This window comes from Vombatus ursinus, unplaced genomic scaffold, assembly GCF_900497805.2.
Source record: "Vombatus ursinus unplaced genomic scaffold, bare-nosed wombat genome assembly UNPS02009205.1, whole genome shotgun sequence".
Taxonomy (NCBI): domain Eukaryota; kingdom Metazoa; phylum Chordata; class Mammalia; order Diprotodontia; family Vombatidae; genus Vombatus; species Vombatus ursinus.
In genome coordinates, this window is record NW_020948983.1 from 20,825,404 (window position 1) to 20,852,328 (window position 26,925).

Sequence of the window (26,925 nt, forward strand, 5' to 3'; positions counted from 1 at the left end):
GTCTAGAATTGGGATAATGGGTGACAAAGTTGCCAGTTGGCACTTATCTTTGTTGCAGTGCCCTCTGTCTGGGTCTAGCAGTGCTGTGTATGAGTCTGGGATCTCCTCTAGCCTGGGTATACAGCCTCTCTCTTGGCACAGCAGGCCTCTGCACATGGTGCAGTTTTCACCTGACCTATCCCCACTGTCTGCAGACCACCTTTTCTGACTCTCTATACCAAGCTGGGTTAAGCTGGGTGAGACAAGGGATCCACTATGAGTTGTTATGGATTTCCCTATCAAGATTCAGTCTGGTTCATTTTCTCGATTTTTTGGGAAGAATTTAATGGAGGGGATCTTGCTGCCTTCCTCCTCCTCTACTGGGCCATCTTGGCTTCCTTGATTTGGATTCTTTATCCTCACTTCCTGGTTGTTTCCCAGTCCACTTCCCTCTGCTGATTAATTCGCTTCAATTCAGCAAATATTTCTCAAGGTCCTACTATATGTAGATATTATTGAGGAGTGAGGGAATTAAAAGATCAGCCATTGAAGCAAGCATTTATTAAGCACCTATCGTGTTCTAACGCTATGCTCGGTGCTGGGGATTAAAAAAAAAAAAAAGGAACAATTCTTATCCCCCAGGACCTTACATTTTAATGGGAAAGACAAAGAGTACATGTAACTAAATATATACATATGAACTAAATATGTATACACATATTCAAAGGGGTTAAATACAAGATTGCTTGGGAGGGAGGATACTAGCAATTGAGAAAAGCTTCATGAAGAAGATGGTGCATGAGTACTATCTTAGAGTAACTCTAAGGCAGAGGTAAGTAAGAGAGTGCATTCCGTGGGGGATGGCCAGTGCAAAGGAAAAGAGATCAGAGAAAGGGTATCACGTGTAAGGAAGAAAGAGGCCAGTTTGGTTGACTCAAGTGGGGGAGGGGGAATAATGTAAGTGAATCTGGAAAGATAGTTTAGTTTAGGGGGTGTGTGTGTGTGTGTGTGTGTGTGGAGTTTTTAAAGCCAAACAGAGGAGTTTATATTTTATCCCAGAGACATTAGGAAACCATTAGAGGTGACTGAGTAGAGAGCTCATATAATCAGAGCTTGTGTTTAAGGAAAATTACTTTGGTTACAGTGTGTAGGAGAGACTGGAGGAACTTGAGGCAGGGAGACTAATTAGGAGGCTGTTGCAATAATTTAAGTGAGAGGTGATGAATGCCTGTCTTAAAGTGTTAGCTGTGTGAGAGAAGAGGTCAGACTTGAGAGATGTGAATGAATCAGATATGACATTCCTTCCATCAAGGAGTTTATAAGAGAAATTAAAACAAATACACAAATAACAATACAAAGCAGAATGTGGTAAGTACCTCAGGAGAGGTATACAATTGTACGACAATTTGTAAACTAGAGAGATCACATGTAATTGTCGGGGAGGAAGAATCAAGGAAGACGCTGAAAGAAGCAGTGTTTGAATTGAACTTTTGAAGGATGGATACAGTTAGAATGAGTTAGGAATTAGCAAGTATATTTGAGGTAGAAAGAACAGTATGAGCAGAGAAATGTTTAAAGCTAAAATGTTTAGCTTGACATTCAAGGCCATCCGTGTTCTAGATCCATACTCCCTTTCTATTTTCTGTCTTATCTTTAACTGCTCTGCACATAGAGTATTTCAATTACTGAACTATATTCTTGGATTTCTCAAATTAGAAGATGTTATATGGTTGTATTAAGGGTTTCAGTCACTAAAGTTCTTTGTGGTCTTCTATCTGCTATGTGTTTTGCCATAACTTTTTTCCTTTAGGGAGTAGATATTAGTAGATATTTGAGTAGTCAGCAAACTGGTGTGTCAGTCACCAAGTGGGAGAGCTATTCCTAAATAAGTCTTGGCTCTTTTTGAAATTGGTGGTCTAATGGGAGAGAACAATAGGGAGAAGGTAGAAGACAATAAATCTATATGTCTTTGCTCATATTGGGAGTCTGCTTTAGTTTTTTTTTGCTGTTTGTTTGTTTAAGGATTGTTCTGCATGACAGGCTGTAATACTTGGAACATTTTTACTATTTTCTCTCTCCCCCCTTTCCATTACTCACTTTAATCTTTCTCCTTCAGGTTTGCTAAAAGTATATATTTTTCTTTCTTTTCCCTAGGAGATATTTATAAACTAGATGAAGTGCCTGGGTAGACATTTTTACTTGGTTTGCTGCTTCATGCCTCCAGTTAGGGTCACTAAATCCTTACTCTTATGAGAACCTCACGAAGATATGATATTTGGCCTAAAATGAACTGGCCCTATATTTACCTGGGAATTTTTTTATGTAGATAGAGCTAGAGTCTGGTACTTGACGAAGAAATCCAGTTCTGTGGTAAAATGAACCTATTCCCTTTTTTCATCTATGTTATTCAGGTGTTTTAAGTATGATTGTATAGTCCTGTTCTCTGGGGGCTATTGGCTGAGATCTATTTTATGGCCTTTTTGGATCAGTCTCTTGTATACAGATGGGAAACTTGGTATAGAGAAATTGTGACTTACTCATAGTACTGAAAGGATGTTATACGTAATCAGTGACTTTTCTGTCTTTGTTCAGGCTGTCCTTTCTTGCTACCATTTCCCCAAACTCTTACCTCTAACAAGGAGTAGGTATTTTTGCTATGGGTTGTCTGGCATAAACATTTTAGGATCATCTTTTTAAAATTCCTTTTTGAATATGGTTTTGAATATAGAATTATAAATGAGAAGATTGGACATACTATATTTTCATGTTTTTTAGGTTGAGATATATACATATGATAACAAAACTCCTTTCCTCAATTACCTTCTCAGTGCAGAGGATTCTCAAATTCACAGCCTTATTCCCTTTCCTAAGCTCCATTTCCATTTCCGAAACTGTCTGTTGGTCATTTCCAGTTGCATGAGATACAGGTATTTCAAACTCTGCATGTCCAAAAGAGGACTCATTCTCTACTTCCTTCCCTATCTCTGTTCCAAACTTTTCTACTTCTGCCAAGGATGTTGTTTATTCGTTCAGTTGTGTCCAATTCTTCATGACCCCATGTACCATAAATAACATCATCCTTTCCATCACCCATGTAACCTCAGTTATCCTTGATGCTTCACTCTCTCTCCCTCCCTCCCCCAAAGTTACCAATTCTTGTTGATTTTAACTACACAACATCTTTCACATTTGTTTTCTCTATACCCACACAGCCCACTCTGTTCCAGCCCCTCAGTACCTCTCATCTGGACTATTGCAATAATTTTCTACTTGGTCTTTGTTCTCTTCATTTTCTAAGCCAGGAGTTCTTAACCTGGGATCTAGGAACTTAAAAATATATATTTTTTAAATAACTATATTCTAATATAATTGGTTTCCTTTGTAATCTTATATATTTTGCTTTATTCATTTAAAAACATTCTTAGAAGGGGTTTGTATGCTCACTAGACTGTCAAGAGCATTTGTGTCTCAAAAAAAGTTAAGGATCTCTTCCATACTCCATGTAGCTGTCAAAGCAATATTCTTAAAGTACATGTCTTACCATGACACTTGTTTTTGCTTTGAGGATCAAATGCACACTCCTGTGTTTAGTCTTTGGAGCTCTTTAGAACTTTCCTTTCCAGGGGAACCTCCCCTCCTTCTAAGTTCTAGCCAAACTGACCTTGTTTTTTTTCTCATATGTGACAATCTATCTCCTATCTTTGTGCCTTTGCAAAGGTTATCTCCCATGTGTGAAATGAACTTCCTCCTTACCTCTGACTCTCAGAATCCTAAGCTTCCTTCAAGTACTACCTATTTCATGAGGTCTATCCTGATTTCCCGATAGCACCTAGCATCTCATTTATGAAAATTTCCTTGCATTTACCTTATAAAAGACTACAACTTTGTATATCTCTTTATCTTTATATAATTTGACTGACATAATGCCCTCCTTAAGGGCAGGAACTATTTTATTTTTGTCTCTGTTTTCCTTGGGCCTTACACAGTGCTCTGCACTTAAAAAATGCTTGTTAATCAATTGCTTATGGGTCATACACTTATATACAGATAAGGATTGCTACAGAATCTGTATGGCTTGTGAGAGATTATTCTGACTGCCTTTTAAAAGGTTTACCATAGACCTACCTCTGTGCTAAGATTTTACTGTCTGCCCTTAGGCTGTTCCTATAATAATCAATCAATAAGCATTTATTAAATGCCTACTATGTGCCCAGCACTTTTCTAAGCACTGGGGATACAAAATGAAGCAAAAGACAGGCCTAGCCCTCAGGGAGCTTGCAGTCTAATGGGGGAGACAATCTCCAAACCAAATACTATGCTGATCTATATATAAAACACATAGGAAGTAATTAACAGATGGAAGGCATAGAATTAAGAGGGATTGGGAAAGCCTTCCTGTAGAAGGTGGGATTTTAGTTGAGACTTAAAGGAAGTTAGGGAGGTCAGTAATCAAAGTGAGGTGGGAGAGGATTACAGGCATGGGGGCAACCAGAGAAGATGCCGGGAGTGTCAGTTTGTAGAACAGCCAGGAGGCCATTGTTACTGGATGAAAGAGGTACGGATCTGAGAGTAAGGTGTAAGAAGACTGGAGAGGTAGGAGGGGACTAGGTTGTGAAGGGCTTTGAATGCCAAACAGAGGATTTTGTGTTTGCTCCTGGAGGCTATAAGGAACCACTGAAGTTTATTGAGAGTATGTGTTTGGGATGGAGTGTGGGGGTGGGAGTAGAGGTTGTGTGTATGATGTGATTGACCAGCACTTTAGGAAAATCACTTTAGTGGCTAAATGGAGGATGATTTGGAGTAGGGAGAGACTTGAGACAGGCAGACACATAAGCAGCTATTGCAGTGGACAAGGTATGAGGTGATGAGGGCCTGCACCAGGTGGTGGCAGTGTCAAAGGAGAGAACGGGATGTATTGGAGAAATGTTTGAAATAGCTGGAATATTTAGGTGGGGGTGTCAGAGGTAGTGTGGAATACAGGATGACCAACAGGTTGCAAATCCGAGGGACTGGGAAGATGGTGTTGCCCCTACAGTAGTTGCCCTATCATTATATGGAAGGTAGGAGAGGGGGGAGGGTTTACGGGGAAAGATAACGAGTTCTATTTCTTTTGGTCAGTGACAGAGTACTTGGACTCCTGGTAAGAACGTTTGCTTTCTGATAGCCAGCTATGAGACTCCTGATGACTCCAGAGACATCTTAGGTTAGTTAACATTTCCCTTATTTACCCTAAAAACCTCTTAGGTACTGAAATCATTATGGTTTTAATTTGCCCTGAGAGGCAAATAAAGTATATGTGTGATTGGTAAGGCCAGCTGAATTCTGGATGAGGTCAGCAGATGCATATGTACCAAAGATAGGGAAATGATCACAGCCCAGAATTATCCCTGTTCCTTCACTGTTCCATATCTCTGTGGTTCCCGGGGAGCAGCAGCTTTATTTGCTGCAGGCCTTAGGCTCCTTGGCTTCTCTCTGAATTTGTAATATCCATATGCCAAAAATTATGTTCCTTTTACTCACTTTTGCCTAATTATCCTTAGTAAGCTTTTTCTTACTCTTCCCATCTAATATTGCAAAGACTATTAGACTACCTGTCTGGCTTCTAATTATAATAGTACAATGAAAAGTAAGTGCATCCTAAAGATAATTCTTTTGATTCTTTTGGGGAAGCAGAGTGCGATCAGACTGTTGGTTGGGTATTACACAAAGGCACTTTTGACCATTCTGCTCCTCTTCCTGAATATCCCAGGCCCTGAAGCTAATCTGGCTCCCACTGGACTGGTTGATCTTTAGCTCATGTGTCTTGGGATTAAGTCATTTATACTCATTGTCCTTTTCCAACAATGTTCCTGGGCTCTAGTAATTGGGCTTACTATTAGCTTTGTCTATATGATCAAGCCTCTTGCTTTGTATCTCAGTCCCAGTAACTGAGTCCCTATTTTTGTTTGTTTGTTTGTTTTTGTTTTTGTGAGGCAATTGAGGTTAAGTGACTTGCCCAGGGTCACACAGCTAGTGAGTATCTTGTGTCTGAAGCCGGATTTGAACTCAGGTCCTCCTGACTCCGGGGCTGGTGCTCTATCCACTGTGCCATCTAGCTCCCCCCCTCCCCCCCATTTCTTTCCTCTGTGCTTGAGACCCTGTCTTAGTACCTTGCCCTGGAGCCCAGGTCTTGTCAGCCTGGGATCCTATTTGTTTCTACCAGTCTTCCAAGGGACTGGCGCTCTGCCCTGAACCATAGTTCCTATGGCAAAGTCCTCACTTCTGGCTGCCAGATCTCTATAATATTTATTGCTTGCCTTCTTGGACCTCTGCCTGTTGCCTGCTTCCAGGCTACTTTGAGGGCATTTGTCTTCTGCCACTGTCTTACAGACTACCATCAGATTTTTTTGAGGCCAGTTGCTTGCCTGTTGTCATACTCTTCTATCTTTCTACCTGCTGGTTGTAGCTTTTTTCTTAGGTCTACTTCTAGGACCTTCCTGGATTAGTTGTCTTGACTAGAGAGAGCTGTAATCTCAGGGATGTAGCTAGTCACTCAAAATAGTACAGATCACAACTGCTTTATGACTTCTCATCTTGTGCACCTCTTGTCCTTGTCCTACTATAAATCTTCCATAGGTGTTTCATCCAGTGTGTTGAAGGTATTCCTCTAGCTAGCTATCTTGACCTTAAGTGGACACCAGTGGAGCTTGCAGGCCTCACAGGTTGTACTTTGCTCTTAAAATATGATTGACTCATCTCCTTTTTTGGTCATATATCATTCTGACAATATCCTTTATGCCACTTGTCCATTTCTTGGTTGGTGATAATGTTGCAGCCCTTGACCACCATGTACCTCACCATTGCTTTTTGGATGACCTGAAGCTTTAATTATTTAGAGAGTATAGTGTTCTATGATTTGCAACCATACAGCATTATTGGAAGAATACTGATGTTAAAAATGCTGGCCTTTGTTTCAAGAAGAGAGGGTGCCTTGTGATTTCCAGACCTGGTCTGTCTTGAACTCCTCCAGGCTCATATCATCAACTGCCTATTGGATGAAACTGGATGTCTCAGAGGCATCTCAAACTCAACATGTGTAAAACAGGACTCATCTTTATGCGTAAACCCGCTTGTCTTCTGAACTTGGTCATTTCTATTGAAGGCACTACCATCCTTCCAGCCAACCAAATTCACAGCTTCAGTATTGTCTTGATTAATCATTCTTTCTATTTCTAGCTCCATAACATCTCTTTCATCTGTCCACCTCTTTCTAACCACAGAGCCACTATCCTAGTTCAAGCCCTCATCATCCTTTGCCTGGACTATTGCAGTAGCTTCCTTATTTTCTTTCCTTTCCTTAAGACTGCCTCAAATCTCTCCCCGCTCCAGCCCATCTTCCAAACAGCTGCCAAGTGATTTTTCTGAATTGTAGGTCTGTTCTGATCATGTCCTTTCTTCTCAAACTCCAGGGGCTCCCTGTTATTTTTAGGATCAAATACAAATTTCTGTTTGGTCTTCAGAGGCTTCACAGCCTGTCCATATCTTGTCTTTCCAGCCTTGCTAAGCCTTTGCTGTGCTCTAGTCAGACTGGCCTCATTACTCTTCCTCATATGTGGTATTCCCATTTTCCTCTTCCCTGTTCCCCGTGCCTGGAATGTACTCCCTCTTCCTTCTCCCTTTCAGAGTCCCTAGGCTCCTTCAAAGACTTAGCTCCAGCACTACCTTCTACCTTGTGCAGGAAACCATTCCTGAACTCAGCTGCTGTTACTTTGCCCACATCATTGCGTTTCTGTTTTGTACAGACTTTTGTTGTACAGGTTGTCTCCTTTGATAGAATGTAAATTCCTTAAAGTCAGGAACTGTTTAACTTTTGAGTCTCCCTCCAGTACCTGGCACAATGCCTGGCACATAGTATATGCTTAATAAATTACTTCATTGGGGGCAGCTATGTGGCGCAGTGGGCAGAGCACCGGCCCTGAAGTCAGGAGGACTTGAGTTCAAATCTGGCCTCAGACCAAACACTTGACACTTATTAGCTGTGTGACCCTGGACAAGTCACTTAACCCCAATTGCCTCCCCCCCAAAAAATTACTTCATTGGTGTTAGGGAGCTCCCTGTATAGAAATCCTACTAATGTAGATGTGTAATTGTGAAGCTTATGGACTTAGTCCTGGAACACTGAGAGATTCAGTGAATGAGTCTGGTCACACATGTACCTGAGAGTTAAGGACTGTTAAGGGGTCCCCTGAACTTTTTTTTTTTGAATTGCCATATTTTCCAGAAACACTGGACCCATCTGCAGGAGACCCCAAATGAGTCAAAGATGAACCCCTGCCTCCAGCTGACATAATTTGTTGTTTGCATCCTGAACTGGACTTCCTGTATGTACAGGCACCAGACAGCCTGCGCTAGGCTTGTGCAGCTGGGACCCTTGCAGGAGACCATCATTATCTTCATGGTCTAGCAGTTCCCAAGGGGAAAAAATGTGGCTTTTGCTGTTGCCTTGCTTTTCCCCTTTGGGAGGGGTTTTGTCCTTTTCTCAACTTTACTGTACCTTTCCCCTCACATGCCACACCCCTTTAGGTGGAGATTCTGGTATCTCCTCTTTTCTTTATCCTGGTGTTATGAAAATGCAAACTTCTGTATGAAAATTCAAAGTTCTGTGAACTCTTTGTGTTCTACATGCATGTTCATTTTTCTTGTAGTAAACCTAGTTTTCACATAAGTTTTGTGTAGTTGTGATTGCCGGTTGACATGAGGCAAGACCCAAACCTAGGTCATCTGGACTTTGAGACCAGTTCTCTATGCATAGCGCCCTGCTGCCTTTCTTACAATCTTCTTTAGACTACCAGGAAGGTAGTTGTTTCTTCTTCTTCTTCTTCTTCTTCTTCTTCTTCTTTTTTTCTGTTGTGTTTTTAGTTATTTAAAAATACACTCTTACCTGTTTCATAAGTCACATGTTTGATGCCTATGCTCCAGAGACACGAGGGGAAAAGTGAAGGTAGAGTCTTCAAGCTTCCTTGAGAGATGAGTTCTTCCTTTATTTGCTTTCTTCTGAAGGGTTCTTCTTTTGATGCCATTGCCCAAGGTAACCAGAAAAGTCGTGTCCACCTTTTATAGCATATCTCTTAAGTAGATAGGGCTCATCTTCTCCTCTGTTTCTTAACTGTTCCCCTTAATGGCATGCTAAGTTAGATTAGTGTTCAAACCTGTTTACCGTTGGCGAAAGGGAGCGAAAGGACGTGAAAGGAAGTAGCTGACAAATTGTTGGTGCATATCTAAGTTCCTTATCCTATGTGAGCTGTGTTGGTAAGTTTCTGGTCATGCTCACTTGGTCCTCTTTTTGCCTAGCATTAGCACCAGTTTCAGTAATACTTGTGACCTCCTTCCTTACTAATTTGTCTGACTGGATACCCCGTAACACCCTTTTTCTTTCTCCCTGGTGTCTGAGCCAACTTCCCTCCAGTTGGTTGTGCTAGCCAAATTTTCACAGGTTTAACTCTTGTGAACAGGATTATCTTTGTGCAAGGACTATGGCTTCTAATTAGATATTCCTGTTTTTTACACTGGTAAGATTGTTAATTTAATGTGTTTGCATGGGAGAGAATTAAATATTATTATTCCCTCTCTCCCATTTCTTTTCTCCCAAACCCAATTGGAAGAGGCATACTACTAAAAAGATGGAAGCTATATAACTGTGACCTTATGGATAATTTTAGAATCCATGATTTCTTCCCCCCTCCCCAACGATGTCTTTGATAGGGGTGTTTTTTCTGCAGTTGCTGATCATTACCTTTCTATGCTTAGTAGACATCTTTTGTGAGTTGCTGTGGTCAAAAAAATTAGTCTTTTTGTGGTTATCCTTTTATTGATAAGCTTCTTTAAACTTAGTTAACCTGGTCCTTGGACAGCAAACAGAGTTGATGATATAAATGAATATTTGGCTTATTATAGGAAGTCTTTCCAGCTGGACTTGCCAAAGCTTATGTTCCCTTGGCATATGTTTCAACGACTCAGGGTTACCTTCGTGATATAATGAGACGTAAAAAACTGTAGTGGAGTCCTTTTCTTCTCATCTTTTGAAAATCTGTTAATGTCCCCAAACATTCCTAGGTTATGAAACAAATATTTTGCTGATTGTTTTGACTTTGCAATGGAAATTAGAACTTCAGGATTAACTAAGAAAGTGGTAACATATCCTTGTTATCCTAACCATAACTTGGGATAGACAGGTATTGCAAATGAGTTAAAGTGGTAATGGCAAGGTCTTGCCACAGTTTTCTTGTTACTCTAGAGCCCCAGGGAGGATAGAGTGTTGTTTTTAGACTGAGTCAGTTGAATTCTTCTGTTGTTTTGCCTGCATTCAGCCTCTGCTCTAGTATTTCCCAACTCTCTTCATTCTGTAACATTTCTAGATGTCTAAAGTTTTTATAATGTCTTATGGACTGTGGTTGGTGGTAGTCACTTGAAAAAAGGTGTTTCGTCTGCTATCTACTGCAGACAATAGCGAATTGGGAGAGTTATATCTTGAATAAAGTAAAGGAGAGAAAGGAAAGTCTGCTAGGATGGGGGAAAAAAAGAACAAGGAAGAAATTTTAGGAAGAATATTATAATGTAGTACCAAATTCTGTTAAACCAATGAGCCATTCATACTAGTATTCTTTCTCTTGATTATGGTAGCAGGGAATGTATTATGAAAGGATTGCTTGGTAGAATGTCAGTCTAGGTTTAGGAGCATGTGATGGCTAGGTTCTCTTTACTGTAATTACTAGAGCTCTTGAGACTCAGGCCTTAGAAATGTGTCTCTTTTGCTTATCTCCTGCACCTCCTCAGTAGCAATTTGTCTACAGCAGCATCTTCTCAAACTACATATTATTGAAAGCTGCTTTACTCCAGGTAAGATGATATAAAAGGATTAAAAACTACAGTCAAACTCCTTAGTTATGCGGGAGATTCTCTTGCTGAAAAATGTGATGCCACTTGAAAATGCATAATTGAAAGCACTAGGTCTATGGTTCTATGTGGTCTGAGGCAATAATTTAAGGGCATCTCTCTACTGGGTTTCAGGAGAAAGGATGAGGATGGGGAAAAAGGTATCAAAAGGTAGGAGAATACCTTGGGTAGTCTCTGGACCATTTCCCTACTCCATGAGAACAGAGAGGGATTGTGGTCATGGAATGTTTAAACTGGAAGACTCAAAGGCCCTGATGTGTCCAGCTCCTTCATTTTGTCATAGAAAACAGAGACTGGAAGAGGAGAATCCACTTGTCCAAGGCTGCACAACTAGTTGGTGGTAGAACTGGGATGAGACTATGTTCTACTGACCCTTGCTCTATTACTTTTTCATCCCAGGGATAGCAAAAATGTCTGTTCTATTTATAATTCCTCATTTACTATAATAATGCAATGTTCAAGTTATTTAAACAAAAACGAACTTTTGCTTTGTTTTGATTAATTATAAAGGATGTTCCTTTGAAATGATTCTTCACTTTGGAAAATGGGGCCCAAGAGGGAGGGGAACCCTATGGTCCCCAACGAATTTTAGTCCTGGCAGTCAGGACTAAATGTTAGGGAAGTAGTTTTCGAAGACCCTGATTAAGTCAGTGGCAAGCCCCTTGTTAAAAAGTATTTCCTATACATACTCTACCAATTAGGTACTTGTTGGGCTAGCAAACTTCATTTAAAATGCATATTACAAAAAGAAGAGGAACTATATTTGGAAATGAATGTGATGTTAAAATAAAAGGCATCAGTAAAAACCAGAAAACATTTTAAAAATACATATATCTCCATGGTGGTTAAGTACAAAATCTAAAAGCTCTTCTGGAATGGGAGTTTTGGCTATTGAGAGGGAGGAAAAAAGTTGTGGACAGGTAATTTTGGAGTGTGAAGCATTTAAGAAATTTGCTGGCATGTGTGTAGTGGAAGGTTTGGGATCAGAAAACAGTAGGAGGATGTTGGGTGTCTAGGTACTAGAGAAAGAACACTAGGAGAGGAGAGGGAAGTTCATAAAGCTTGATGGGAAGTAGCCAACTGTTTTGGACATAGTATTTTGCCTACAGCCTGTTGTGTCACTCCTTGACTACACACCATGGAAAATGGAATTTTGGTGTAGGTTTTAAATGCTTGGAATACAATAGAAATGTGAAACTATCTTGTGAATTGAGTCATGAAACATTACACTACATACAAAGTGACTACGTGTGTGTAAATCAAAGGAAATCTTTAATTGGAGGTCTGACCATATAGGGAGGGAATTAATTACTGATATTATAAGGATAGAAATTAGTTCAGCTTTGTCTAGCTTAGGAAACAAACCTCATATCTTCACCTGGATACATCTTTGTCCATCTACTGTGTGCCCAGCATAACTTTGTCTTTTGTCTCTTGATACAACTAGGATGAGAAGGGGAGCATTCAACTGGGAAAAATTTGAATCAGCTATTTCTTTCAACAAACAATTCTAGGGGGCAGCCAGGCGGCTCGGTGGATAGAGCTCTGGCCTTGGAGTCAGGAGGACCTGAGTTCAAATCCGGCCTCAGACACTTGACACTTAATAGCTGTATGACCCTGGGCAAGTCACTTAACCCCGATTGTCTCACCAAAAAAAAAAAAAAAAAAAAAAGAGCAAAAACAAAACAAAAAACAAACAATTCTTAAAAAAAAATTGAAAATGTATTAACAATATGTGAAAGAATGCTAGTAGTTATTAATAAGGAGAATGCAAATCAAAGCAGTTCTGAGGTTTTACCTCACACCCAGCAAATTAGCAAATGTGATAAAAGTTGGCAATCATTAATATAGGAGGGGTTATGGAAAAAGTCACACAAATGCACCGTTGGTGGAGCTCTCTATTGGTCCAGTCCTTCTAGAAAGCAATTTGGGATTGTTTATTTTCCTTTGAAATAGTTTAGAATCTTAGAATTTTAGAGCTGGGAAAAACCTTAAAGGCATATGACAGTAAAGCTAGGTGGGGTTTTAACCAAAATCTAAATAACCTTCTGAGTTTGCCAATAAAGAAACTATTGTGCCCAAGATTACATAATGAAAAGACCTGGGTTCAGATGAAGACTGCCACTTTCTGGCTATATGATCTTAGGCAAATAACAAAAGATTTCTGATCATCTCTTTCTACATCTGTAAAGAAGAAGAATGATACTCAAGACACAAGAACTGGTTGTGGAACACTTATATTGGTCTATTGAACCCACAGAGTCAGAAGCCATTCTGCCATCAACATTGCCTGTTCACAAATAGACCAGAAAAACAAAAGACTCCATCTTGTTACACCTTTGAAATATAAATTAATAGCTCCTGAACTATTTTAAAGAATTGTGTCCTGTTATCTCCTTTTCATTTCTGATTGTAACTTTTGCATAACTAAGTGGTTCCATTGACTGTCATGATTTGTTATTTCTCTTTGTGAGAAGTGTATTTAAAAATATGTTGGCTAGTTCCCAGTGGGTTATTTACTTTGTTTGTTGTGGTTGTTTTGCATTTACCTTCAATTTTGTTCTCTTTCTTCAGTAACTTATGTTATGGATTGATTTTGTTTCTTCACTCCTGGCAGAATGTAGAATTTAGTTGTGTTCTTCTACTGTTTGCCTTTACTCTAAAGTTTAGATTTACAGATTCAGTCATATAAAGGTTGAATGTTTGTCACTAGTTTGGATGACTTGCGTATACTTGCATAGCTGGACCGGCTAACTCTTAGTAGACATGCTCAACTGGAAGAAAAAAGATATGTAGCCCAGATCTATTTAATTAAACTTTTTAAAAATAAAAATATAACTTTATTTAAAATAGCATAGATATTGATTTATAGTTTCTACTTTTAAAAAACATGATACACAATTTAGAGAAAGCTTAAATATGTAGTTGTCAGATATCTTACTTGCTTAAATCCAGCTATTATTAATCACTGCTTAGTTTAACTCTGATTTTTCTTAGTAAGTCTAAGTAGAAAATTTTCACTCACTCCGACCCATTTCTTAGAATTTGATGCTGTGGAGGGTTTATATCCAGTTTAAGCTCATACCCTGGATACTAGGTATCAGCTCTACAATTAAAAATCCTTACAATACGTTCTACTGTTTAATAGCCAAGATTGTCCTGCTGTTCTCTTTAATTTACTTAGTAACTGATCATTATCTCTAATTGTTCTTTGCTTATCCTAGGAACCTCAAGTCTCTGTATTATCTTTGCAGCAAGAAAGCCACCTTTCTCTATACAGCTTTGCTATTCTCTCTACCCTTCCATTTTCTTGTGTCTTAGAGAAAATTGGGGAAAAAATAGGTTCATACCTCACTTGTACATGGCTCCGCAAGATGGTCTTTTCCCAACATTATTACATGTTGTACTTCTGAAGCTTCCTAATTAGAAAATTATTTTCCTACATTCTGTGAGAGCTCCTGAGCAAGCAATTAATTATTCTTTAAATTTAAATGTGTTCTTTAAAACCTGAAGGAAAAAAATATGTCAGGACTATAGGATTGGCATCACATAAATCTTTCTTTGGCCTTATCCTCATCATAGCCCCTGCCCCACTTTGTTCTCCCTAATTCAAGTAGATTTTTCATCTTAAATTTGGTCTTAAAATACATGATGCTGAAATGAATGCAGGAAAAAAAAAGGCTTCTTTTTAAACTGCTGCAGATTTGAGCCAGCTGGCCTTGTGGCTGGTGTAAATGTGGATCATAGTCATTTGTCCCCGTGGGACAAAGGTTCCCTCCATATGAACAGCTCCATGGCCTCTCTTTTTCATTTTCAATGTTATTATTAATGCTTTTCTTTTTTTTTTATGTTACTATCACTTTCTACTGATTCCTTCCTCTTTGCCCAATAGCTGCAATAAATAAGTATAATGAAGCAAAACAAATAACCACATGGATCATATCTGAAAAATCTCTTCCAGTAATTCACCACTTTGCTCTCAAAAGGCAGGCCCTGCCCTAAAGAACTGATTGCTTACTGTGTTAATCTCTTGTTTTTGTCTTATTTTGTCACCATTGTGTAAATTGTTCTTAGTTCTACATCAGTTCATAAAGGTCTTGTCAAGTTTTATTCTTCCTTATAGTGAAAAAATGTTCTATTCCATTCATATGGCCTACTTTGTTCAGACATTCACTTTGTTTCCAGTTCTTTCATAGCTTTTCTTCTTAAAATCGTGCTAAAACAGACACAGTTTCTTTCATTGGAGAGATTTTTAAAGCTTAATTTTGTTTCTTTTCATTTAACAAAAATTATTTTCTATTTCTTTCACTTCTCCTTCCCCCCCCACCTTGAATAAAAAAAGAGAAAAACTAAACCCTTATAACAAGTGTGCAGAGGCAAGTAAAACAAATCCCCTCATTGGCTCTGTCCAGAAATTTGTCATGCTGCACCTGGAGTCGATCACCTTTGTGTCAGGAGGTAGGTAGCATGCTTCATCATTGGTCCTCAGGAATCATACTCGGTCATTGGTTTGATGAGAGTTCTTAAGTGTTTCAAAATGATTTGTCTTTACAGTGTTGTCATGTACATTTTATTCTGGTTCTGCACATTTCACCCTCTAGGGGGTGTGGTGGATAGAGGACTGGGCCTGGGTTGAGGAAGTTTTGAATTCAAATTTAGTTTTCGGCACTAACCAGCTGTATGACCTTGGGCAAGTCACTTAACCTCAGTGTCCTCATCTGTAAAGTGGGGACAGTAATAGTATCTATCTTTCAGGGTTGTTGTGAAGCTCAAATGAGATAATATTTGTAATGTGCTTTTAGCACAGTGCCTGGCATATAGTAGGTGTTATCTAAATGCTGGCCATTATTATTAGAAAGTAGGTGCTTGATAAATGTTTAATGACTAATACACAAATCTTCCCAGGTTTCTTTGAACCTTTTTGCCATTTCTTAGAGTGCAATGGTATTCTCTTAGATTCATGTACCATCATTTGTTCAGTCGTTCCCCAGTTAATGGGCACTTCCTTGGTTTTCAGTTCTTTGCCACCACAAAAAGAACTGCTATAAATGTTTTTGTCCACCTATGTCAATTTCTTCTTCCTTTGTTCTCTTTAAAGTATAGTTCTGGTGATAGGGTATGATCTATTGTTAAGTAACTTTTAGATCAGAGTTTGAAATCATTTTCCAGAAAAGCTAGACCAATATGCAACTCTACCAACAGTGTGTTAATGTGCCTGTTTTCCCTCAGCTTCTGCAGTATTTATCATTTTCCTCTTTTGTCAGCTTTGCCGGTATTATGTGTGAGGGGGACTCCCAAAGTTGCTTTAATTTTCATTTTTTTAACTAATTATTGGTGATTTGAAGTAGTTTTTCACATAGCTATGGTTAGCTTGGATTACTTTCTTAGAAATCTACCCTTTCATATCTTTTGACATTTATCCATTGAGGAATGCCTTTTAAAAATTTGAATCAGTTCCTTATGTATCTTGGAAATGAGCCCTTTATCAGAAAAATTTGCTACAGAGATTTTTTTTTTCCCAGTTAACTGTTTCCATTCTAATTTTAGCTTAGGTACATTGATTTTATTTGTGCAAAAACTCTTAAATTTTATGTCATCAGAATTTTCCATTTTTTTTTTATCTTTTTTTTGGTGAGGCAGTTGGGGTTAAGTGACTTGCCCAAGGTCCCACAGCTAGTCCATGTCAAATGTTTAGTCTGAGGCTGGATTTGAACTCAGGTCCTCCTGACTTCAGGGCTGATGCTCTATCCACTGCATCACCTAGCTGCCCCCAAGAATTTTCCATTTTATTTTCTATGATGTTCTCTATTCCTATTTAGTCATAAACTCTTCCTCATCCATGTATCTGAAATGCAATTTCTACCTTGTTCCCTTAATTTGTTTATGATGTCACCCTTTATATCTAAATTATGTATCCATTTGGAATTTTCCTTAATATAAGGTGTGAGATGCTAGTCTATGCCTAGTTTCTGCCACATTACTTCCCAGTTTTCCCAGCATTTTTTGTTGAATAGTGAGTTCTTAGCCCCAGTAGCTGAGATCTTTGGGTTTATCAAATACTAGACTACTGAGCATGGACAAATTTTTAAAAGTCCAAGTCCGGGATCACAGATTTAGAAGTGAAAGGTATCATCTAGTCTAATTCCTTCATTTTACTGGTGAGAAAAATGAGGTTTAGAAAAGGAAAGGGACTTGTTACATAGGCAGGAAAACTGAGATTTGAAGTTAGGACCTCCAACTACAAATATAGTGTTCATCTATATTGTAATGCCTCGCAAGTCTTTCCAGAACTGTATACTCTGATTAGTCCTGAAAACTCGAGACCTCGTTTGTGTGTGTGTTATGTACACATATACACACACAGATATATATATATATAGTCATTTTGTTACTTATTTCTGTAACCTTTTACCTACAAAACATTTTGAATGAAACCAGAGGGATTAAGAATTTCTACTTAGTGGGGAAAAAAAAGTACCCCAGAATGTGCTACTGTGAAGGTAATTTGTTGAATAAGAATAGCAAATTACATTAAACAAATTCTTTTAGTATTGAACTTAGGTGATAATGTAATTAGCTATGTAATTTTTTTGGTTGGGTCCCCTAATTTTATTGATGTTTGGAGTTCCTCTGAAGGAAATACGTTTTCCCAATGCAGATCTGCAACTTCAGTCAGTCTTGGTAGTTTTATAAAGTGAAGTAATTTGCCTGGTTGTTACAGCCAGTGTGCATTTGAAGCAGGACTTTAAACCCAGATCATTCTGACTCGAAGCCAAGTTCTTACCCACTATGTCACATCATACTGATATAATTAATAAGAATAAATTAGCAGGTGATAGCAATAGTTGGTTTTAAAATAAGAATTAGACTTTTTCTTAAGAAGATGCCAAATCATAAATTTTCTTAAGGGTAGAGTCATGCACATCTCTGGAGTGAATGATTTATTTCATATTGGAATTCGAGTCTTCTTGAGAGAACAGGAAAATGTGGTATGAGTGCCCTTCAGTTCAGTCTCAGTCTTAACAACCTTCCTTTTGGATTCAGGATCCATTTTAAAAGTAAATATATTTTCCCCCAGCTTCTCTTTCCCTAGGAAACTCGTAAAAATGGAGTTGTTGTCTTTTTATTACTCAATCTCAACGAGTGGTTGTTTGCTAGTTCTAGATAGATGTTCTAGTGTCAGTATCTAGAGTGATCCCTATCACTGAAGCAAACACTAATTTCATTCTTTGTTTGTATTACAGCTGGCATCCAGCATCCAGTCATGGGGGACATGAAAACCCCAGATTTTGATGACCTTTTGGCCGCTTTTGACATCCCAGACCCAACCAGCCTTGATGCCAAGGAGACAATCCAGGCCACCAGTGAAGATAGTGAGAGTCCTCTGAAACCAGCAGGAATGTGTATGGATGAAAGTGTGTCCTTGACCCATTCAGGGTCAGCTCCTGATGCCCCAGCTGTGAGTGTCATTGTTAAGAACACCAGTCGTCAAGAATCCTTTGAAGCAGAGAAAGGTCACGTTAGCCCCAGCCTTTTACATAATGGATTCCGGGGTCCTGAACTTCCTTCAGATCCCCATGGCCTGGGACACAACTATGGGAAATTTGATTCTAGTTTTATGAATGGAGATAATGGTAGGAGTTACTCTGACAAGTTAGACCCACCCAAGTCAGAGCCTTTACCAACATTTAGCCAGTTCAGCCCAATCTCCAGTCCAGAGCCGGATGATACTCTCAAAGACAATGGGTTTGGAGAGAAACAGAAGCATTCTGAAAGCCCTTACTTCCCCCCACCATCTGTATACATCTCCACAGGGAGTTCAGCCCTGGAGGTGCTTGGGAAGTTTCCTGTTCCAGAACTGAGTATGTTTGATCACTATTGCAAGAAAGAAGAAAAGATGGAGCTCCAGGACCACGAGGAAAGTGATCTGGTTGCTAGCGAGAAGGAACATGATCACAGCATTGAGAAAGTGGTAGAATGTAAGAAGGAATTGGTAGATGAAGATGAGTTCTTTGGAGAAGCTCTGGCATTCAATAATGTCCCTGGCAATAAAACCGGGGACTCCAAAAGTCTTGTCCCTGAGCTCAGCATTTGCTCATCAGTTCCTCCACGACAGCGCCTTAAACCAGCTCATTCTAAGTTGTCCTCTTGTGTTGCAGCTTTGGTGGCCCTTCAGGCCAAAAAAGTGGCTGGTATTTCAAAGGACGATAAGGCTAGTATTACAAAAGAGCATTTAGGGCCTCTTAGAGAAGGCTCTAAGGGTAGCCCCAAAATGCCCAAATCACCAAAGAGTCCCAGAAGCCCAACAGAGACCACAAAAAAAAGCATCAAGCCTCCAGACAGCCCTCGGAGTATCTGCAGTGACAGCAGTGGCAAAGGATCCCCATCTGTGGCAGCCAGCTCCCCACCAGCAATTCCCAAAGTGAGAATCAAAACCATTAAGACGTCATCAGGGGAAATTAAGAGAACTGTCACAAGCATTTTGCCAGACCCAGATGATCTGAGTAAGTCTCCGGTTGGGTCCCCCATGGGCAGTGCCACTGCAGAGGATACTAGTGTTAGATTCTCTCCATTGGTGGCACCAAGGGACTTGCCAGAGTGTGAGACCTGTAGTATATCTACCCAGACTGCAGATGACCTTTTTTCAGGGTCTGTTGTGGATGCAAAGAGCCCCCAGGATGATGGGAAAGGAGATGAAAGCATGAGCAAGCCCAACGAAACTCCATCACCTTGCCTCAACTCTAGTAACAGAGTTACGAAGGTGACACCTGTGGTCCCTCAGCCGAACAAGAAGCAGCAGCAGCAAAACCTGACAGTGCCAGCGTCTCCTGTGGCCCCTGCCAACCTCCTCCCCAAAGCTGTGCATCTGGCAAACCTGAATTTGGTCCCCCATAGTGTTGCTGCATCTGTCACCGCCAAGTCATCTGTGCAGAGGCGGAGCCAATCCCAGCTAACACAGATGTCAGTGTCTCTTGTCCACCAGGTGAAAAAGGCTGCTCCCGTGGTTGTGGAGGTCTTTAATAAAGTTCTCCATGGTGCCAATCCTGTGCCCATATATGCCCCAAACCTCAGTCCCCCTGCTGACAGCAAGATTCGATTGCCATCCACTGGGTATTCCTGCCTGGAGTGTGGGGATGCATTTGCCTTAGAGAAGAGCCTGAGCCAGCACTATGGCCGGCGGAGTGTCCACATTGAGGTTCTGTGTACCCAGTGCTCTAAGACCTTGCTCTTCTACAACAGGTGCAGCCTGTTAAAACATGCCCGTGACCATAAGAGCAAGGGACTTGTTATGCAGTGCTCCCAGCTGCTCATGAAACCCATCTCTGCAGACCAAATGTTTTCACAGCCCCCTGCAAACTCCCCAGCACCAGCACCCCAGCCTCTCCCTGCCTCTCCTAAAGCCAGTCCGGTTCCTGGGAGCGTCAACCCTTCCGCCCCTGCAATGCCGCTCTACCCAGATCCGTTAAGACTTGTCCGGTATGGGGTCAAGTGTCTTGAATGTAACAAGCAAGTACAGGATTATATAGCCCTGGCTTCTCATTACCAGAGGACGGCCGAGGAGACTGAGGGGCTGGTAAGTGAGCTCCACAAATTAGGCTTCCTGGCTCATCTGCAATAACAGCGTGAAGAAAATCTGCAGTAACAAGTAGATGGGCATGTAATCTTGTTTTATGAACCCTTGGGAAGAAAACCAAGGCTTTAGAATGATGGGTCCTAATGTGATTGGCTTTTATTGGGAAAAGTCACCTCTGTGTGATTGAGGAACATCCCTGGAGTAAATTACAAGTATAGGTTGGTTGGCTGTTTCTATCCTACTTAATTAATATTAATAGTTCTGCTCCACTCCGGGACAGTTTTTGATGTGATAGGGACAGTATCTTGGGCATGCCTCACTAGCCAAGAACCAGCATGGAACTTCTTTGCTGTAGGGACCACCCATCTCACCTCAGCTACGTTTGCTGCATTTTCCCCCCTCAGCCCATGATTGCAATAATCTGTCAACCTCATAATGAAAATCTCATTCTTTTGTCTTCTAGCTTTGTAGTGGATGTGCCTCTTTTTCAGAGAAGGGAGCACCTTAGTCTAATGTGAATGCTGATGGAATTTGTGTAAATAAACTGTTGCTTTCTGAGTTCTGAGCCAAAGGCTTTTTCAGGCTGTTTTTCTTCACTGTGGTCTGAGCAAATTATCTTCCCATTTTACCCACGGAAGCAGTGCTCTGTCACCTTTTTCACATTCTTAGTTGTCCTTGATGTAGGGGAGAGAAGCTCTTTGAGTGACAATGAGTTCATTACTGTGATACCCTATCACAGGCATCTCTGTGAAGCAGAGTGTGTATCATTGTGTGTGTAGGTAATCAGCCATTTGCATTTTTTTTTTCCTTTATTCCTTCTCACTGGGGCATGGCTCCCCTCCATTCCTTAGCTAGGGTTCACCTTACACTTTGAGCTGAGGTTAGTGTATCCCAGGAGCAAAGATAAGATAAAGCTATTTCTTCTTCATCCCATAACAATCTGTTCCAAAATACTTACTAAACTTCCCTGGTTTTTTGAGTGGAAGCAAAGGTTCCTGGGACAGCCAGTACAAAGTGTTCATTGGGGGGGGGGAGGGTAGAAGGGAGAGAAGTAATTATAGTAAAGCCATATTGATCTGATACCTAGATCTTTCATTTCTTCTACTTTTTTCCTCTCCCAGATATTTAGCAGACATATTTCTGGTCTCCCACTATTACAGTAAATACTCATTTATTATTTATTTAGTCCCAGGTAGATTGCATACAGAGACAAAAATAAAACAATTCCTGCACTCAAGGAGTTTACAGTATGCTGGAGAGTTATAGCCCATCTATGATAAACATAATATAAAAAAATGTAGGGGGGGAGTAAGAGTAGTAACTAGTGAGATCTGGGAAGGCCCTATAAAAGGGACACCTGAATTGAATATTGAAGGGAAAGGTGGACATTCAGGAATTCATCCCAGCTGTGGGTAATATTTTCCAGCCTGATACTTATTGTACATACTCTCCCTCCTCTGCCCATCATTAATCTTTCTATATTCAAAGGAAGGGAAGATTCCGTCTCTGGAACTGAAGGCTCAAGCTGATAGGTATTAGCCTTGGGTTTTATCAAAGAATGTCTTAGTTCCAGATCAGATGGTCAGAATACTTAGGTAAGGATTTAGGCCCAGCTTTGGAGGCAGGAATAGGTTGGTACCTCTTTCTTCCATTCTGGGGGCTTCCAAATGATCAGAATGTAATTCTTCCAAGAGTGAATCCATAAGTGATCTCTGCTATTTTTTGTTTTCCCTAAAACTCAAAAGCATCTACACTGGACAGGGATATTAGTAAATTAGTTTTCTAATTGTCTTGTATGCCGAGAATAGTTGATCCTTTGCCACTTCAACTACTGTTTCTCTTCGTGGTTCTTTGGCTAGGCCATATCTATGTCCGTTCTTCTACCTGGAAGGATAGAGAGTAGGATGATCACGCTGGCCCCAGTACAACTTCAGTGAGTTGTCTGTAGTCTTTGTGGTTGAATTGGGTAGCTTCAAGATGTTCCGACTATTTCTTCAAGCTTGTGTGAGGAAATCAGATTCAGGGAATCTTTTGGGGGAGAAATGGTACTCAAACAATGGAAACTAGAAAGGCCCTTGGGTTTAGAAGAGGCTAATAGAGAGTCTGAAGAGAGGGAATAAGTCAAGCAGTCAATATACTGATTATCTACTCTGTTGTAAGGCCCTGAAGGTCAGGCCAGACAAGGAGCTCGGGGGATGAGACATAAGGGCACTAAGGTCTAAAGAATCACTTTCTCTCTAATGTTGTAGTTGGAAGGGATTTCAGTAGCTCTCTCATCTAACCCATATCTGAAAAAAAAAAAAATACTCAATACAACCCACCGAACAAATTATCCTCCAGTCTTTGTTGAAAGCTTCCAAACCACAGCCTGTTTGACTTTTGAGGTGTTCTAATTGTTAGGAAGCGTTTTCCTGACATCAGACCAAATCTGCCTCTTTGTTCCTGGTTCTGGGGAGTTCTGAGGCTAAGGAGAAGTTGCATTCCTCTTACACATGGGTCTTTCCAGACTTTGATGACAGCTAGTATGTCCTCTCAGAATCTTCTTCTCTGTAGGCGAAACATCCCCATTTCCCTCAGCTCTTCCTCAGGTGACACGGACTGGAATTTCTGCAGTACTGCAGTTACCCTTCATATATTCTTTAGCTTATCAGGGCAGCGTTCAGAGCTGAACACAGCACTCTAGATCAGTGGGATCAATCTCAAAGAGAAACAAGGGCCGCATATTGACTTAGAAAACCACAAGTTAACATTATCTATGCCCTATTTCCATTACATTTTAACCTAGTTAGGGCCACTTGAGAGTGTTGTGGGCCTGGTGTTTGACCCTTTTGCTGTAGATACTGTCTGACCTGGGCAGAATACTCTGGGACTTTCACTTTCTTTTTCTTGGATGATATGGCTTTCAATGCAGTCTTATATTGAATAGCTTTTTGGTTTGGCACAGCACACTGTTGACTTATTGAATAATAATAATGATAGCTAACATTTATATGGTGCTTACTGTGTACCAGGCATTGTGTTAAGGGCTTTATAAATATTTTCTCGTTTGATCCTTACAACAACCCAGGGAAGGTAGGTACCATTATTATGCCCCTTTGACAGATCAAGAAATTGAGGCAGACAGATGTTAAGTGACTTGCCTAGGGTCACACAGCTAGTGTTTGGGGTTGGATTTGAACTCAAGTCCCCTTGACTCCAGGCCTACTACTCTTTCCACTGTACTGCCTAGGTGCTCAGTTTGCTCTCTGCTAAAAACTCCTAACCTTTTTTTCTGACAAATTGCTGTCTAGCCATGGCTTCCTCATCTTGTGCTTTTGAAATCAGTTTGAGGCCTTACATGATCCCATTGAAGCTCTACTAGATTCAGCCCAGTGTCCTAGCCTGTCATGGTCTTTTTGGATCCTTATTCTGTTATCCAGTGTGTTAAGCATCTCATAAATTTACTATCCACGCCTTTATTGAAGACACTGCTAAAAATGCTTTTAAAAAAGCGCAGGGCCAAGCACAGATCTCTGGGACACTACCATGTTAACCTACTCCCAAGCTGACATTGATCTATCAATGACCACAGTTTGAGTCCAGACATTCAACCAGTTTCAGATGTGTCTGATTGTACTATCGTTTAGCACACATCTCTTTGTTTTTTTCATAAGAATAGCATGAGATGTTTTATAAAGTGCTTAGCTGAAATGTCCACAGTATTCTCTTGATCTATCAGTTTAGTGTGTGTCGAAGCGATCCAGTTAGGTGTCAGGTTCAGCACAGTGCCTCAGATCTTTATGAAATCCAACAGAAAAAACAAGAGGTTTAGGAATGACTTTTCTCTGTGCTAAGTGGGAAGAAAATCTTGCTCTCCAGAAGGCCAGGCTACTCTTTAAATGTTATTGGTGTCTTTTTTCTTTTTTTTTGCCTAGGCAATGGGATAAAGTGACTTGCCCAGGGTCACACAGTGTTATGTGTCTGAGGCCACATTTAAACTCAGGTCCTCCTGAGTCCAGGGCCAGTGCTCTATCCACTGCGCCACCTAGCTGCCTCAGTATGTTTTGTTTTTACATTATCTTTATTCAGCTACTCTTAAGGGAAGTACAGTCTAGTTTTATCCTTGATCAATAAGTCAGGGGCACAATTAAAAGACAAGAGAAGAAATTTTGAGCTTGGCCTATGAGTGGCAAATCCAGGTAGACCAACTCACTATTTTGTTATTTTGTCTCAGATGGTGTCAAAACCTATTCATTGAAACTGGAACATGAGCTCTCTACAGTTGACTGACTTCTGTGATCCCTTCTCTTTTCTTTCCAGACTTGTCAGGTGTGTCAGATGATGCTGCCCAACCAGTGTAGTTTCTGTGCCCACCAGCGCATCCATACACACAAGTCTCCTTACTGCTGCCCAGAATGTGGAGCACTCTGCCGCTTGGCCTATTTCCAAACTCATGTGAAGGAGAACTGTCTGCACTATGCCCGAAAAGTGGGCTTCCGGTAGGTGCTGCTGGACTTTACATCTCCTTCCCTTTGCTCCTGTAGCTTCTTTCTAAGCCTGGGCCTCCCTTCACTGCTTTCTGGGACCTGGATTTGAGAGGTGCATTAGGGTCTGACTCTAGAGACACTTCATTGCAGGTGCCCTCACATTTAGTTGATGAATGACCTCTGATGGGAGTGAGGGATCTGGAGCTAGGAGGAGAGGGGGGTTATGAACGACTGACATAATTACCTAAGACTCTGCCGTCAAGAATCCCTCACTGGATTGGGCATACTCTGCAATGGTAAGACATTTTTGTTTCCTCAAGAGAAGAAGGAAAAACAAAGAGGAGGGAGATGGGTATATATGGAAATATTTTAGTCTTTTTTTTAAAGGACATTTGTTGGGAATATTGAAATACATGCAGTACTTTAAAAATTGCTCTTATATATCTAAAGTCACTTTGTTGCTTTACATTGATGCATTGTGTACAACTTAGTTAGCTTGTGAAGTTATGTTTGACATGTAATAGTTTTAAGTACAGTCTATCAGAGCTCTGCTAAGTCTTCTGACTCCAAGCCCAGTGTTCCTTCCAATATATTGTGCTGCATTCCTAGATAGCCTTTTATAGTAACAATTCATTGTATAGTAATAATGATTCTGACAATAATCACAAGTATATTAATGTAACTTTTAAATGTTTTTAACTTTTTTTGGTGAGGCAATTGGGGTTAAGTGACTTGGCCGGGGTTAAGTGACTTGGCCAGGGTCACACAGCTAGTGAGTGTTATATGTCTGAGTCCAGATTTGAACTTGGGTCCTCCTGACTCCACTGCTGGTGCTTTATCCACTGCACCACCCAACTGCCCCTAAATTTTTTTCTTAACAAATGGAAGCTATTGAACGCTAAGGACTGTATTGTCAATTTTTGCTGCTTTATCAGAAGTGAGCAAAATCCCGAGTAGAAGAAAATCCACATTCTCTAATAAAACAAAATTATCTTGGTTTTTTAATTCTGTTTTCTAATATGTTGATAGTGGTCTTCCATGAAGGAAAGCAGATACAGAAAGTCATTTTCAGACAAGAATCTCAGGGCAGGAAACCCCAAAGCTTATTAAATACAGCTTTAACCCTGTGGAACTTATGTTTAATCACTCTCTATCACTATCAGCTGTTTGTATTTCTTCTGATACTATATTTTTTATCATCTTTATGTATTCCAAAAAGCTGGAATCCATAGGCTAGGTCTAAATTAACTCCTATACCTTTTCATATTTTTTTCTTCATTGGTGTATTCCAAATTTTTTGCACTTCATACCGAAGATAGAGGTATTTGATGTTGTTGAAAAGTATGAAGTTTCATAGACTGTGTTGTTACAGAGTCTTTGCTGCTTCTCTGCTACGTAGAAATAGTATCCTTGGTAGAATCCCAGACCAGATAACCTGATTTTATTTTCTCCTCTGCAACATTTGGAAGTACTATTCCATATCACATCTTTTTTCCCCCTTTTTTTTATTAATTTATTTTGATTTATCAACAATCACTTCCATAAGCTTTTGAGTTTTAAATTTTTCTCCCTCTCCCTCTCCCCCTCCGTCCCCAAGATGGCACACAATCTGATATAGGCTATACATATACATTCCTATTAAATATATTTTCACATTAGGCATATTGTAAGGAAGAATTAGAACCAATAGGAGGAACCACCAAAAAGAGGAAACAAAACAAAACAGAAAAAAAGAGCAAATAGTATGCTTCAATCTGCATTCAAACTCCATAGTTCTTCTTTGGATGTGGATAGCATTTTCCATCATGAGGCCTTTGGAGATGTCTTAGATCCTTGCATTGCTGAGAAGGGTTAAGTCTATCAGCGTTAGTCATCACACAACGTGGCTGTTACTGTGTACAATGTTCTCCTGGTTCTGCTCACTTCACTCAGCATCAGATCATACAAGTCTTTCCAGGTTTTTCGGAAGTCAGC

The 26,925-nt window shown here is 40.1% G+C and overlaps 1 protein-coding gene across 3 annotated transcripts in view; it reads left to right on the top strand.

Moving 5' to 3' along the window:
- Positions 1 to 26,925, top strand: part of ZNF592 (zinc finger protein 592) — a 59,120-nt gene that overhangs the window by 17,217 nt on the left and 14,978 nt on the right. For 2 of the 3 annotated variants that reach the window (XM_027851698.1, XM_027851697.1), the window contains exons 2-3: positions 18,156 to 20,485; positions 24,785 to 24,963. In XM_027851698.1, the coding sequence (XP_027707499.1) occupies positions 18,176 to 20,485; positions 24,785 to 24,963 (2,489 nt within the window). In that variant the 5' untranslated portion in view covers positions 18,156 to 18,175. The remainder of the gene's footprint in view (positions 1 to 18,155; positions 20,486 to 24,784; positions 24,964 to 26,925) is intronic. The other variant, XM_027851699.1, reaches the window with a different exon arrangement.